The sequence below is a fragment of the Pelodiscus sinensis genome, chromosome 1 (genome assembly GCF_049634645.1).
Source record: "Pelodiscus sinensis isolate JC-2024 chromosome 1, ASM4963464v1, whole genome shotgun sequence".
In the NCBI taxonomy this organism is placed as follows: Eukaryota; Metazoa; Chordata; order Testudines; family Trionychidae; genus Pelodiscus; species Pelodiscus sinensis.
Genome location: NC_134711.1, coordinates 284,116,131 through 284,131,894, shown reverse-complemented (window position 1 = coordinate 284,131,894; position 15,764 = coordinate 284,116,131). Strand labels below are relative to the sequence as shown.

Genomic DNA, 15,764 nt, shown 5'->3' with positions numbered 1-15,764 from the left:
ACCAGGATTTATAATCAACCTATATGCAATCAAGATAGATACTAATCTTTCTTCCTGTGGATTTACCAACATGACTACTCATTGTAAGTTACGATTTTTTATTCCATAGTATAAACAAACTGCAAAGTGTGTTTACATTTTATGACTGATAGAACAGTGTGCGCACACACACAGAGATCATGCCCAAAGCCAGAAAAAAAAAATCACTATAAAAATCTTATGAACATTTCAATTGAGAAAGGGACCTGAGACATATTTAATTCAACATCTTTACCTTGTAAATTTTTGCTTTTAAATAGAACAGTTCTATTAATGTTGGAGTGCTTGCAATTGCAGCATTAATGTATTCCAAGGCCAATGAATAATGGCCAAGTTTGTCAAAGTGCTGTGCCAGGAAATAACGAACCCAAAGTAGCGTCGTTGGGGGCTCCTTCTCTCCATTTTCTGTAACAAAAAGATATAAAGTTACAGTGCCAATAAAGTTGAAATGTATTTTGCAGGGGAGGGAGGACACAAAGATACCTTGCTAAATTCAGCAAATATTTGCTAGATTGTTTTCATGTGCAAAAAGGTAGATATCTAACTATTCTCTGGCAAAAGGCAGCAGCACTCCAACAATTATTGTTAACTGTCAAAACAGAGATTGGTAACTGAAATGTAATTTTTATACCTGTCTATCAAAACTTACCATATGGGCTAAATAAGTCACAGGTTTTCAGAGAGGCTTCATAGGCAGTAACAAGTTCTTGAATTATTTCTACCTATATAGGAAAAATATAAATTGAAAATTTTAAAATACTATAAGTGTTGGAAATAGGTCCATGTCCACATTTTACAGTTATTGCACATCACTTAAAAATAAACTGAAAAGGTACTGAGGATTTACACTTAAAAAAAAACCAGAGACTTATCTAGGAAGAGTATTAATGGCTTGTGTGTGCATTACAGAAATATAGCAATTTTTGTTTCTCACTCATACAATACACCTCTTGTTTATCCATGATAGCTGCTCTACATTTCCCACCCCCAACACATATTCCTGAAAACGAACTATCAAAACTCAAAAGTATTTGATTACTCCCCCCCCCCCCCATCTGAAGTGTTGCTTAGGGAATATTTTATGTACCTCAGTTTTTGAATGCCCAATTTGAAGCAACTTGAAGAGGGTTTGTTTCTGAAGAATAATGGAAGTATGCATCTTACAATGATAAAGAGTGGAAAAGAGTCTCTGGCTGAGTCCCTATGAAATGACTACATGAACAATGTTAGAATTTTATTAATGATACTAGGGCAGTCAGAATCTTAGATACAGGACTTAGATTTTTAAACCTAAATAAAGAGGCCTGATTTTAAGAAAGCTAATGCTCAGCACTTCCTGAAAACCAGGCCCCTAAAATGTCTCAAGTTGGCCACTCAAAAGTGGGACACATTAAATCAATAGTCACATGAAAATTTAGCCTACCATCTTAAATTTGCACTATACAATCTTGATACAAATACAAACATGCTCTGTAAGAAGTTGTGTAAATTATGTCACATAAAAGTTGTATGCGGGTCCTGCAGCTTAGCAGGCCTAGGATGGAAGTTTCCATCCCCGCTGTACTCAGCATAGCATACTGTGGGACGCTGCAAGCCCAAACAGCAGATGTGGGCTTTATCAGGGTTAATCCATGCCTTGAGCTGGGAAACTGCTAAGTGGTAAATAAGTTTGACCTCGGTCTCAGCCCATAAGAGTGATAAGCAAGGAATTGAGCCAAGTACACGCACACCCGGTAAACAACCCGGTAAACAACTGGACTGTGTCTAGACTGGCAAGGTTTTCCACAAAAGCAGCTGCTTTTGCGGAAAAAACTTGCCAGCTGTCTACACTGGCCACTTGAATTTCCGCAAGAACATTGACTTCCTACTGTCTGAAATCAGTGCTTCTTGCAGAAATACTATGCTGCTCCCGTTTGGGCAAAAGTCCTTTTGCGCAAAACTTTTGCACAAAAGGGCCAGTGTAGACAGCTGAGATTTGTTTTGTGCAAAAAAGGCCCCGATGGCGAAAATGGCTATCGGGGCTTTTTTGCGCAAAAGCGTGTCTAGATTGGCATGGATGCTTTTCTGCAAAAAGTGCCTGAAGGGACGTGAGCATTCCAAGGAGCCTTACACTCCTTTAACCATTGCTCTGTAGTGTTTTCGCTTGCTAGAGTGTAGCCTGTGAAGTGTAGTAGTAGTGAGCTTAATAAAGTACATTATCCCTAATCGGCACTGTGTGGAAGCGAATCTACAACCCTTTTGGGCTCTGGCCCTGTGGAATGACATATCATAAGCACCAAATGATTCTATTTTACAGAAGGGCATTTGACAGTGCAATATATCTGTACCTAAACCCTTTCTAATTCTTTTAGCGCTATTTGTTATTTTGTAACTAAGCAGAGATTAAAACTTGCGTTTCAAGTCGAGCAAGTATGCAACGAATAAGGAGAACAAGAATAGAAATTAAGATGAACAACTGTACAACGCATACAAAATGCATTACATGCTCAAAAGCACTTAAAACTAGGGCTGAGTATAGTGCATATGAGAGGGGACAACTCTATGGACCCGTTATATAAACACAATAGCTTTTCACATCTTAAGATGCAAGTTAAAATCTGAATTGTGTTTGATGACCACAATCTTGTGTCTCTAGAAAACAAGATAATTACTAAAATAAAGAATAAGCAATGAAATAACCTTGCAAAATTAGCAAGATTTAAATCTGATGAAATGTGCAACATTTTGAAGATATACTTTCAAAAGTATGAGACCTAAAACATGAAAACTAAAGGTCACTCTAGAACACAGGTGGGCAACAATTTTTGATGAGGCGCCACTCCAAGATTTGGTAAGCGGTAAAGGGCTTCACTTTTCAATGGAGAGGGTGCAGAGTCTAGGACTGACGTTGGTTGCAGAAAGGACCTTGGAATAGAGGATGGGGTACAGGAGAGGACACAGGATCTGAGAGGGAATTTGGGTGATTTGGATAGGGGGAAGCACATACGGCTTCCCTACCGCCAATGCAGAGAAGCAGATGGAGCAGCCAGCTGCTCTGACCCCTAGGGCTGTTCCCTGCCTGTGGGTCCAGTGAGATGGGCAGTGGGCCAGACTGAAAGGCCAGATGGGCAAGATATGCCCCCCCACTCCGCTGCAACCCAAGCCGTAACTTACCCACCCCTGCTCTAGAAAATAAAGGGAAGCAATCAGAAGGCTTTGTATTAGGTAAACATATACCGATTTAATCTGTCAGGAAATACCAAGTCTCATTTTTCAAAGTATCTGTTAAGCCCCAAGAAACCACTGTGAATTCAAGAGGTTTTTTTAAATATATGTATGAAGAGTCTCAATAGAAAAGTCATGTTTTAGTTAAAAAACAAACAAACAAAAAACCACCACACAATCTTAGCACTTACATGCCAGGCCTTTTTCATAGGCTTAACTTTCAACCAATGTCAAAAAAATGCTGTAAAGTCACAAAGGCAAGTAGACAAAAAGGAGAAAAAAAAATTTGGTATTGCTCTCAGACATGCCTGCTTCAATTTTCTAAAAGGACCACCAGAAAGCCCCTTAAGCACTATCTTTTTCTTTTTTTTAAGGAAAATATTAAAAAACTGAGTATCAGTTCCCCATCAGGCAGAATATTTGAGGTATATAGCTACAGTACACAAAATGGAACAAGTTACCTTTCCTTAGTGCTTTTCATTACCAACCTGAAGTGTCCCCAGACATTAAATTCTTCTAATTTAACTACTGATAAACGCAAAAAGTTGTGAGGGAGAATTAAAGAAATGATCAAAAAAATGTTTATGAACCAATTTAAGCCGTATGAGGTTCTAAAGTGACAAAGATTCTATTAAATTTCACTCACTTCTTTAACAAGCTGCTATTCAGTACAATATTCTGAGTTCTGTTTCTATAAACTACAGAAGCATAATGTAAATAGAATTGTGAAAAAAACAATCTCAGTGATAAATTTGCAAGAGAAATATTTGAAGAACTCAGTGAAAACTACAACTTGAAAATAAAAGGTAGTAATAGTACTTTATAGATCAGGTATTTGACTGGAACACTACCTAATTTTCATTTAAAGAATATAAATGTAATCTTTGTTACAGGCCTACATTCACTGGGAATCCATCTTTGTTTTTCCTCTGTTTTAGCATTTTTATTTATTTAATCTCTTATATATTACTAAATTACTAGTGGTGCTGTATCTAAGCATATTTCCAACTCAATACTCATTTTGGCATTTACATAATACATAGCTTTAAGAATTCATAATACACTTTATGGTTTTTTAATAACTTAATGAATCTTTCATTTAGCGTATCTACTATTTCATACCAAAGTTAATGTCCTGCAAGTGAGAGTCATCTTTACTCATCCAAATCCTCAAATATGACCATGTTCCCTATAGTTTAGATGGAAACGTGTCTCTGGGACACTGTCATGCTGAGGATGACTACATGTCCTGATTTTTAAAGAGACAGTTCCATATTTAAACCTTCCTACATGTCCCTATTTTATTAAAAAGGGAACGTTATCCCATATTTTCTCTTCCCTCCCATCAGTACTGGTGGATCCTACTACTACTCAGATGTTTGCTCACTAGCTGCCCACCCCACTTGCAGTGAGTGTTGTGAAGAGTCAGGCAAAGCTGCAGAATGTGGGGCCAGCTGCTCTCCCTGCTGGTCCATCAGTGCAGTCCCTAGTGCATGCCAGGTCCCTATCCACCCTGCCCCCATTTTCAGCCAGCACTGGCTGCCTGCTGTGGTGGCTGGTGAACACAGGCATGCAGTGACTGGTTATGGGTCACCTCTGCTGCCCACCTATTAGCCGTTCATGTGGTTCCCCTCTCTCTGTTTTCTCCTTGCTATGCCTATTCACCACCCCAGCCCCTTTGCTCCTCCATATGGCCATAGTGGGGTGCGTGTCACTCCTAGCACTATATAGATAACCAGCCCCTGGTCAGATCACTCAGCTAACCAACAGCCTGACTGGCACCCAAGGAAAGCTCAAGACTCTCTTGCTCAAGGCCCTGGCCAGAAGGAGCCCAACCCCGTATATGCTAACCCCTACACTGTACTGACAAGAGGAAGATTCCCTACTCTCAGCTCAACTCTGGAATGGTGGGGAGGAAGCTATTGCCAGCCTTTTTGTGCCCTGACCCAGCAGTTCCCCATGCAGGACTGTTTAGCATCCTCTCCACATGCTGCCCCCTTCCCTGTCTTTGGGGAGTGCAAGGCCGCCCTGTTCCCTGAGCTGAGCCACCTCTCTTACCTCGTTCACTGAACCCCTTTATACAGCCAGATTCCCTGGGCCCTGGTGCTCAATGCATCCTTAGGACTTAACCCTTCCTGCCCAAGCTATAACCACGGGTAGGAGATGGGTGGATGATGTCAGTGGCCAGCAACTTAGACACATATTTGGGGGCTCTGACCTTACATGCCCCTAGTATGTTGCCTTGAGAAGAAAGGCAGTAGAGAGAGAGGTTCATCCCTGGGGCCCAGCCAGGTATGAAGGGTGGAGAGCACTGGGAAGGGAAAGCTGGGTCAGGTTCATCAGTCACCCCCCAGCCACATGTTAGAGGTGTACAGGAATGTGCGTTTGTTACCTCTCCGTGCACAAATAATTCTTCTTGAGTGGAACAGTATTAAGAAATAAACAGTGTTGTCTTAAGCAAGAGACAGCATGGGAAAAATTAAGAGCAAACTATTAGTGTGATAACTAGTCAAGTTGACAATTTAATTTTTGTAGCAGAATTTTCCCAGGAGTAAAGAAAACTATGACCGTACCACATGACAGACAGTTTCCTGTCTCATATATTCATGTGATGGGTGCCTCTTAAGGAGGATAGAGCAGGAGTGGAATGGAAACAAAATAGATGGGGTTGTCTGATGTTACAACATGCAGAACTCACCTGTCTGAAATAATTAGTTCCCAAAATGGAAAGAAATGAGAAGGTGTTCTACCTACCTGCTGCAGCCCTTTGAGAACAAAGCAGCTAATAATCTGCAACCCTCAATAAGGAATCAAAATTATTGCTTGCTCAAAGACAAGGGCTGTCACAATAGAGCTGGAGGCCTGTTTGGGAACAGAGGCTTTTTCCTAAAGGGTTCCAATGATCTGCAACAGATCAGAAATTGAACAGAGCTATGATATCTCTGTGATCTACTAAGTTCTCTTTAATTTGCAAGGGTTTACATTCCAAGCAAGTGAAGGATGGCCTTGGCATCAATGGACCATAAGAACGGCCATACTGGGTCAGACCAAAGGTCCACCTAGTCCAGTATCCTGTTTGCCGACAGTGGCCAATAGCAGATGCCCCAGAGGGAGGGATCTCAACAGGCAGTCCTCTCATGATCCCTCCCATCACCCTGTGGAATTTAACAGTTTCAAAGGTGAGATCTTTAATTGTGTTTTTGAGCAGTCTTGGTGAAAATCCAAGCCAAGAGGTGTCAGTATCAGCAGCACTTTGGTCTCTAAGTGCAAGGGTGATATAGATGCCTGGTAGCCTTGTTTACTGTAGAGAATATAGATGATGCTGAAAGTTCTGTAGTCAGTACCAGATCCCTTCAGGCTCTGAAGTCTTGTCTGTCATCTTGATGGGGCCAAGCATTTATCAGCTGATGATATCCATAGTAATCCCTCACTGCTGGGTATCAGAGTCACTCAAGTCTTATTGTTGGCAGAAGCCCTTGATACTGAAGGAACTTGGAGCCTCTGCCGTACTCTTTTTAGGATACATGGAAAGTGAAATAGCAGGCCTTTGAGGTGACTTTAGGCCTCATAACTGACGTCTTCCTGAAACGATCTAGAGCTCCCTCTTTTTTTAAGTCTTAAGAGTTCTTCCCCTCCCCCCCCCCGGTCTTTTCCTCAAGAGGAGTAACTTGTAACAAAAAGTGCCCCTTCAATCTCCACTCTAGCCCACTCAGCTCAGAGGGAGGGAGCACTCCATGAGACGCAAGCTTTATCTTCCCTCTTCTTTCTAGACCTGCTCCTAAATCCAATACAAATTTGATACCTACAAGGGATATGGGTGTCCCATAGGTAGTTAAGACAGCTAGAGTGGCTGTCTAACATGGATAGATTCTGGACAAGTTAGGCACCATTTAACCCCAGGAAAGTTCAGCATGTTCCGTTCTAGAAAAAGTTTCAGAACCCATGTTCTACTTAATTCCATATTATTTCTATGCCTGTTAGTTCTTTAACTCAATGCCACTTATAATTCCAGTTTATAACAAGTGACTGTCCGCATTCAGTAAGTACAGTTTCACAGTATTTCCTGTTATAGAACATGTACAATGCAGACTGATTTTTAACACTATAAAAAACACAGAATTATTTATAACATACATAATAATGGGGAAAGTCTTTTGGGTCTCCTATGATGTGTGGCACTACAAGGAAATTTTGTACTAGTTTTCTGGCAACATCACAACCGGTCTTGACACAGGGTGCAGATGTTTTTACCCATTGTGCCATCTATTCCTGCTCTGTGCAATTTTTCATGGGCATGTCACAATACCTATGTCTTGCTTCCTCGAAAACACTGAGTATAGGACTGATACAGGTACATGAGGCTCCCCGAGATGTGACCGCCCGAGTTCTGACCCCCTGGCCTTACAACCATTTTTGTAAGTGCAGAAGGGGCCAAAAACCCCAGACTTGCATCCTCGGACCACATTTATAACAGGAGCATGGTACCTATTGTAAATGAGGATTCAAGTTATGATGCCCCCGACTTGTGACACTTCCCCAGGAACCGATCGCGTCACAAGTTGGAGGCCTCCTGTATAGAAGTATATAGAATCATACATGATGTACAACAATTCATGTACATAGAATCGTAGAACTGGAAGGGACCTTGAGAGATCATCAAGTCCAGTCCCTTGCCCATATGGCAGGACCAACCAAGCACAATCTAGGTCATCCCTGAAAGATGTCTAGCCAACCTTTCATTTTACGTTGTACACAAGGTCACTGAATAGCAGACAGTTTGAAACAAAGAAATCTGAATGTCTCCATTCATAAGCCAATATAAAACAATTACTAATGGCCTTAGTTGAAACATCCAGGTGATGCACTTACCAAGTGGGATGAGTTTTTTTTATTGCTTTGAAAGAAATAAAATGACCGGTTTTAAGACCCCTCACACCTTACCATTTTTACAGATTTTGGCACTGTCTCCAGACAAGATTTGTGCCACACATAGTACAACAATTAAGAAAGTAAGCCTAAAAAGTTTGAATCTTTCATATAGATTTTACCCACAGGCAAGGTCTAAGCACTAATACTATAAGTCAGTTGTACCCCACACATTCTGTGACCACTCACTGGACCACTAATTAGGGCTATGTAAGGAGGTTAACCAGTCTGACTCTCTCAGGTTTCTATGTGGCAGGACAACAACTAGAGATGTAAAATTCTGATTAATCAGTTAACCAATCAAATGTTAGGTTTAATCAGTTAACCATCGAAGTGGGACTAAGGATGTTAACTAGCAGTTAATTGATTAGTTGAGTAGTTGATAGAATTTCCATCAACTAGTCGATAGGCACTTCCGCATTCCTCCTTTGAAATGTACACAAGCCCCAGTAGAACTCCACGTGCAGCCCAGGGCCAGCGGGAAGTCCTGCTGACTCCAGGCTGCACGCAGGTGCCAGCTTTGAAATGCACAAGAGTATCTGGCATAGGTAGTTAAGCGGATAGAGGCAGCAATGGGGGAGGGGGGACGGTGAAATCGACTAGTCAACTGACTGACAAGCATTTGCTTATCGGATAGTCGACTAGTCTAACATAATTAAGTGGGACTTCAGGCAGGAAACTGCTCCAGCGGCTCCTGGACCCTGTGCTGAGGACTGAGGCTGCCCGCTGGCTACCCCACCCGCCAGTTATACAAGGCTGGCTCCTGGGACTGACTCCCGACCCCAGCTGCCAGCCGTGTGGAGCTGGCCACCGGTGCTACTCCCAGGAAACTAGGTAACCAGTTACCCATTCAGATTCCTAATATCTACATGCTCTTTCTGAACATCATAGGTGTTCACTCCATTTGATGGTATACTAGGCAATCTCCCTTACACAAAGCCACTTTTACAAGACTTTACTGACTATATAATTCAGAAGCATTGAGAAGATTTAAGTTTCTTAGAACTTCCTATTACTGGATACCCGCAGCTCTCTTACCATAAGGCAGAGTGCTCCAATAGAACAGTTGGAAGTGATAATGTGGACAGTAAAAAAGCACTTGTGCCTTGTTCTCATCAGCTATTCAAGATAAATACTGTTACTGTCTATCAGAAGTCTCAGCAGGTTGAGAAATACAGGGCTGATTCAGATTCTCAACAGTATTCCTAGTGTCTGCAATTTTGTAAGACTGCACTTCTCCTGCGAAGTGTCAAGAAAATGGCAATGCTGTGTAGAGTCCCAGCATGAAAACACCAAAAAAGACTGAGGTTTTTCCTCAATAGTTTTGAAAAGTCATCTAAACACATACTTAGTATACATTACAATTCAGAATATAACTAACCACTGATACTTAGGCCTGGTCTACAATTAAAATTTAGATCAACCTAGTTAACTGCAGAACTTAAGGATGTGAATTTTGTCACATCCTTGAGCAGTTTAAGTTGAACATCCAGCACAGACATGTGTAGGTAGAAAGAAGAATTCTTCTGTCAATCTAGCTATATTTTTTATATTTATATATCTATCTTCATTCCATAAGTGCAGGAAGCAACTATGCTATAGCCCTACAACGTTGTTTGTAATGTGGACAGACTCTCGCATGGTTACAAAGGCTAACTTTTACTGATACATCACATGTGAAGCAGCAACAACAGCTATTCTAAGGTGGTCATAAAAACTATGGTTCAAATTAAGGATGTAAGCAACTACTTGAGTAGTCTACTAATTTCCTCCCCTGCTGCTTCGGATACAGTAGTAACAAGACTTCTTGGAGATGCGTGTCCCCGCAGGTACTCCACTGTAGATATTGGGCTCGTCCTGGGCCGCAGGTCGGAGAATTGTCAGCAGTAGTCTGCCGGACCGTGCATGAGCAGCTCATGCCTTTCACGCCATTTCTGATACAGAAGCAGCTAGGGGACGGTGGCAAGCAGGAGCTGGTGCTGGGGGAGCTCTCAAAAGCCCATTTTCCCCCAGCACAGTCTCCAGGGTGCTGCCTGCCTCCCTCCCCCTTTGCTCTGCTGCCTTCATTAAAGGCAGCAACGTGGGGGAGCAGCAGGGAAGGCTGCCAGGAAGCAGCCTCTGGCTACAGCGGGCCCAGGCTTGCCACATGCAGAGGCTCCTTCGCATCTTGCGGAGCAATCCCTGTCCTTGGGGAGTCCCTGCAGGCAGCAGCCCGTTTGGGGGGTGGGGGAGAGAAGGAGAGGAGGGGGAGAAAATCGGAGGCCCTGGCTCATATCGGGTCCGGGAGCTATCCCTGCTGTGGCTCTATTTTAAATGCAGCAATAGTCAGACAGCTCTTACTACATTTAAAATGCAGAGCCACAGCAGGGGTAGCTCCTGGACCCAGCACGAGTTGGGACAGAACACTTTCCATTATCAACTAATCATATAGTCGATACAAATGAAGAAGTCACTCACCTTGGTGCAGTAACGAGACTTCTTGGAGATGCGCTCCCCTATGGGTACTCCACTGTAGGTGTTGGGCTTGTCCCAGGCCGCAAGTCGGAGAATTGTCAGCAGTAATTTGCCGGACCGCGCATGAGCATCTCATGCCTTTCGCGCCATTTCTGATCAGGCATGGTCTGGCTCCCGCCAGTTCCTCCTAATCGCCGAGCATCTGAAAGACACAAGAACTTGGAAGCGGGCAGGAGGGCGGGTCGTGGAGCACCCACAGGGACACGCATCTCGAAGTAATGTCGTTACTGCACCAACATGAGTAACTTCCTCCTCCTCTTCTTCTTCAAGTAGCGTCCTCATGGGTGCTCCGCTGTAGGTGACTTCACAGCAGTAGCCCTGACGTAAGGAGGTGGGATTCAGAGGTAGGGTTTACCAGCAGTAGAAAGTACCGCTGAGTCACAGATGCCAATGTTAGATAGGGCATAATAGTTTGCAAAAGTGTAGCCAGAGGACCACATCGCAGCACGGCAGATGTCCCTAAGGGAAACTCCCTTTAAAAAGGCTGTAGAGGAATGGGCTTTGATGTGGTGTGGGAGAGGTCTGCCCCATAAAGAATAGCAACACCATATTCAGTTGACTATGATCTTCGATATGCGTTGTGCTGAGATCGGTTGGCCCTTAGAATGATCGGCCGTGGAGAAAAACAGACATTGTGATGACCGGAAGGGTCGCGTCCTGTCAATATACAACGCTAAAGCTCGGCGCACATCTAACATGCGAAGCTGGGCATGCTCCTGAGTACAGTTTGGCTTAGGAAAGAAATTAGGAAGAACTATTGTTTCATTTATATGAAAATCTGAGTTTATCTTCGGTAAAAAGGTAGGCTGGGGGCGGCGAATGATCCCCTAAGGTCTGAACATCGTGTAGGGTGGTACTGCCGAAAGGGCTGCCAATTCACCCACTCTGTGGGCTGAAGTTATCACTAACAAGAATATAGTTTTCATAGTCAGGGTTGGCAAATCACATGTAGCCAAAGACTCAAAGGGAGGCTTCGTCAAGACGTTTAAAACCAGTTCTAGGTCCTATGGTTCAGGAGATTGTCTGCAATGTGGAAAAAGAAGAGGTTACTTACCTCTGTGCAGTAGCGATGGTTCTTCGAGGTGTGTCTCTGTGGGTGCTTCACGTCTGGTGTCGGGCTGATCCCGGTGCCGCGAATCAGAGCTTGCCAGAGCTGTGTTTGGCTGGACTGCATGTGCGTGAGCCGGTTTCAACCTTTCATCTGCCGCTTGCCATCCGGCAACCGCCAGTTCCTCTCACCGCCTATCTGGAAGACAGAAACAGACAAGGTTCCGAAGCGGGGAGGAGGGCGGGTCATGGAGCACTCACGGAGACACACCTTGAAGAACCATCATTACTGCACAGAGGTGAGTAACCTCTTCTTCTTCTTCTTCGAGTAGTCCCCGTGGGTGCTCCATGTCTGGTCACTCCGAAGCAGTAACCCCAGTTAGACGGGGGCTATGGAATCACGATTCTGATGACTTGGCAGCACTGCTAGAGCCACCGCTGTATCAGAGGCTAGCTGCTGCACGATAGCATAATGCCTTGAGAACGTGGTACTAGAAGACCAAGTTGCCGCCCGACAGATGTCCTGTGGGGGGACTCCTCTTGCAAAGGCTGCTGACGTAGCAACTGCTCGTGTAGAGTAGGCCCTAGGCTGAGATGGTAGTGGCTTCTTACAAATATCGCAACAGGTCATAATACAAGAGACAACAAATTTAGAAATACGCTGGGCCGATAGACGCTGGCCTCTAAAGCGCCCTGATATGGAAATAACCAAGCGATCCATGTTTCGAAGAGTGCGGGTCCTATCTATATAGAATGCCAGGGCTCGGCGGACGTCCAGAGTATGCAGGAGCGAGTCACGCTGAGAAATATGAGGTTTTGGGTAGAAACATGGTAAAACGATTGGCTTGTTTATATGAAATTCTGTGCAGACCTTGGGTAGGAAGGTTGGGTGAGGTCTCAATGTTACAGAATCATTATTGAACACTGTACAGGGGGGTGTAGACATCAGAGCTGCCAGTTCGTTCACCCTACGCGCTGATGTCACGGCAAGGAGGAAGAGTACTTTCATTGTAAGCATCAACATGGGTACTGTCGCGAGCGGCTCAAACGGTGGTTGTGTTAGGACATCTAGCACCAGGTCAAGGCTCCATGTTGGCGGCGCGGGCCTACGTGGTGGGTTAAGGTTAGCGAGGCCTTTGAGAAATCTTGTCATCATGGGATGGAAAAAACCGACCTCCCTTCGACGAGGTAGTGAAAAGCCGCAGCTGCTGCCACGTGGACTCTGAGTGATGACATGCATAGTCCAGACGTTTGCAGCTAGAGGATATAATCCAGTAAGACATGCAGTGGTGACATAAGGGGGTCTAGGTGCTTAGGAGCGCACCAGCGTGTGAATCTAGACCATTTGGACAGGCAAGTTTTCCTGGTAGAGTCCTTCCTGCTGTGTAGCAAGACCCGCCTCACCTGATCTGAGCAAAGATTCTCGGACGTGCTGAACCATCTATCATCCACGCCGTGAGGTGGAGGGTGTCCAGCTTCGGATGAAGAAGGGAACCCTTCTGTTGCGTTAGCAGGTCTGGTAGGTAAGGGAATCAGTACGGTGCTCGTATGGACAGCGGTAGGAGAGTTGAGTACCATGGCTGTCTCGGCCAGGCTGGGGCTACGAGTATCACTTGGGCCTTGTCCAGAATGATCTTCGAGTACTCTGGGAATGAGCACAACAGGGGGGAATTGCATATAATAGCGATGTCCCCCAATGAAGAAACAACACATCTCCCAGTGAGTGGTTGTCCACTTCTGCTCTGGAACAATATGCTCTGCATTTTGCATTGACACACGTGGCAAACAAATCTATTTCTGGGCGACCCCAGTGATGGAAGAGCGGCAGGAGGATATCCGTGTGGATCACTCACTCATGGTCTTGACGAAAATGTCTGCTCAGTGCATCCGCGATAGTATTGTTCACACCGGGTAAGTATGACGCCACGATAAAAAAATGTCGTTTCAAATGCACCAGCTCCACAAGCGGACCGCCTCTGTACAAAGGGACTGAGAGCAGGCACCTCCCTGTCTGTTTACATAATACAACGTCACAATATTGTCGGTGAGGATTCTGGTCACCGCGCCCCTTATGCGCATCTTGAAATGTCTGCAGGCATGAAACACCGCTCGGAGCTTGAGAAGATTGATATGGAGCATCATTTCCGTTTCTGACCAATGGCCCTGTGCCGTTTCTGTGCCCATGTGGGCACCCCAACCAATGAGAGAAGCATCCGTGGTTCTCTCTCGAAGGCTGAACCACATGAAAAGGTACTCCCGAGAGCATGTTGTTGGGGTTGGTCCACCAATGCAGGGAGTCTTTGACGCGTGCGGGTAGAGCCACAGATTTGCGGGTGCTGTGCCTGATGGGACTGTATACTGTAGGCACTGTAGAAGTAATCTTGCGTGGCGCACGATGATTGTAGTCACCACGTGACCCAAAAGCTGTAGTTATACATGTACTGGGACAGATGGAGACCGCAGGACCGTTTTTATCAAGTCCTGCATGAGCTGAAAGCGCTCAGCTGGCAGATGAACTCTGACAGGGAGTCGAGTCGGGCTCCTATAAAAGTTAGGGTTTGTGTTGGCTGTGGACGCAATTTTTGCATGTTTACAATGAGGCAGAGGGATTCGAATAGAGCATGAGTTTTGGCTACCATGTGATGAGTCTGACAGTGTGAACTTCGATGAGACAATCGTCAAGATAAGGGAAAATCGAGACACCCTTCTGCATAGATGGGCGGCCACTACTGCAAGTGTTTTGGAGAACACTCTTGGGGCCGAAACAGGGCCGAACGGAAGCACCTTGTATTGAAAGTGCTCGTCCCCCAATACAAACCGCAAAAATAGTCTGTGAGCTATATGTATTGTGATATGGAAGAACACATCTTGTAAATCTGGGACTGCGAACCAGTCTCCCTTGTTTAATGCTGGTATGATCTTCACCAGCATGGTCATCTTGAAGCGCTGCTTTCGAATGAAACGATTGAGACCTCTCAGATCAAGGATAGGCCTCCACCCCCCGGATTTTTGGGGAACTAGGAAATACCTGGAGTAAAACCCTTTCCCCCGGAATTCCGTGGGTACTCCCTCTGTGGCTCCGTTCTCTAACGAGTGAAGGACTTCTCCTTGAAGAGCGACCCCATGAGATGGGTCCCTGAAAAGGGATGGGGTGGGGGGAGTAGTGGGGAGGAGTGAGGTAAATGGGATCGTGAGGCCCAATGATATCACTTCTAGAACCCATCGATCCGAAGTAATGCTGGCCCACTAATGAAGATATGGCCTCGGCCGGTGATGGAACAGGCTGGTGGCAGGCTTGTTAGTGTTGACCAGTGGAGACGTGTTCGAGTCCTTGACACAGAAGTCAAACCTGCAGCTTCGGAGCAGGGCGAGCTGATGTGCGATTCTGTTGCTGGCGTTTGCATTGAGGACGTTGCCTAAACCTGGATTGGTCAGAACCATATTGCTGCTGTTGGTGCCTGTAGGATGAGAAATCATACCTCCTTTGAAAGGGGTAGTATCGTCTACGTTTGAAAGGCGGCGTGTACATACCCAGAGTTTGGAGGGTAGTACGAGAGTCTTTCCCAGAATGGAGAACCTCATCAGTAGTGGAGGCGAACAGCTTCTGTCGGTCAAAGGGGAGATCCTCCACTTTGGACTTCAATTCTCTAGGGGCTCCAGCTGACAGCGGCCATGAGGCTCTCCGCATGGCAATACCTGTTGCCATGGCTCGTGCTGTCGTGTTTGCCATATCGGCGGCAATTTGAAGCAATGTTCTGCATGCTGTGTACCCCTCTTGGATGACCTTTAAGCAGAGGTCTCTTGTTGTCGGGAAGGTGTTGCATAAGTTCTGGAAGCTTGGAGTAGTTGTCAAAGTTGCGGTTTGACAAAAGAGCAGCGTAATTGGCAATTAGGAGGAGTAAGGTTGAGGAAGAGTAAATCTTACACCTGAATAGGTCTAATTTCTTAGCAACCTTATCAGGGAGAGAGTTTGAGGTAGGGTGTCTTAGCCTTATGGCGGACCGCCTCGACTATCAGAAAGTTAGGCTGTGGGT

The 15,764-nt window shown here is 44.9% G+C and overlaps 1 protein-coding gene across 7 annotated transcripts in view; it reads right to left on the bottom strand.

The window, feature by feature from the left end:
- The window catches only part of NAA16 (N-alpha-acetyltransferase 16, NatA auxiliary subunit), a 107,613-nt gene that overhangs the window by 19,215 nt on the left and 72,634 nt on the right, over window positions 1-15,764 (bottom strand). For 6 of the 7 annotated variants that reach the window (XM_006124387.4, XM_006124386.4, XM_075918938.1 and 3 more), the window contains 2 exons: window positions 689-761; window positions 275-444 (listed from right to left, as the gene is read on the bottom strand). In XM_006124387.4, coding sequence (XP_006124449.2) covers window positions 275-444; window positions 689-761 — 243 coding nt within the window. Of the gene's footprint in view, window positions 1-274; window positions 445-688; window positions 762-15,764 lie in introns of those variants that run through there. The other variant, XR_001368356.3, reaches the window with a different exon arrangement.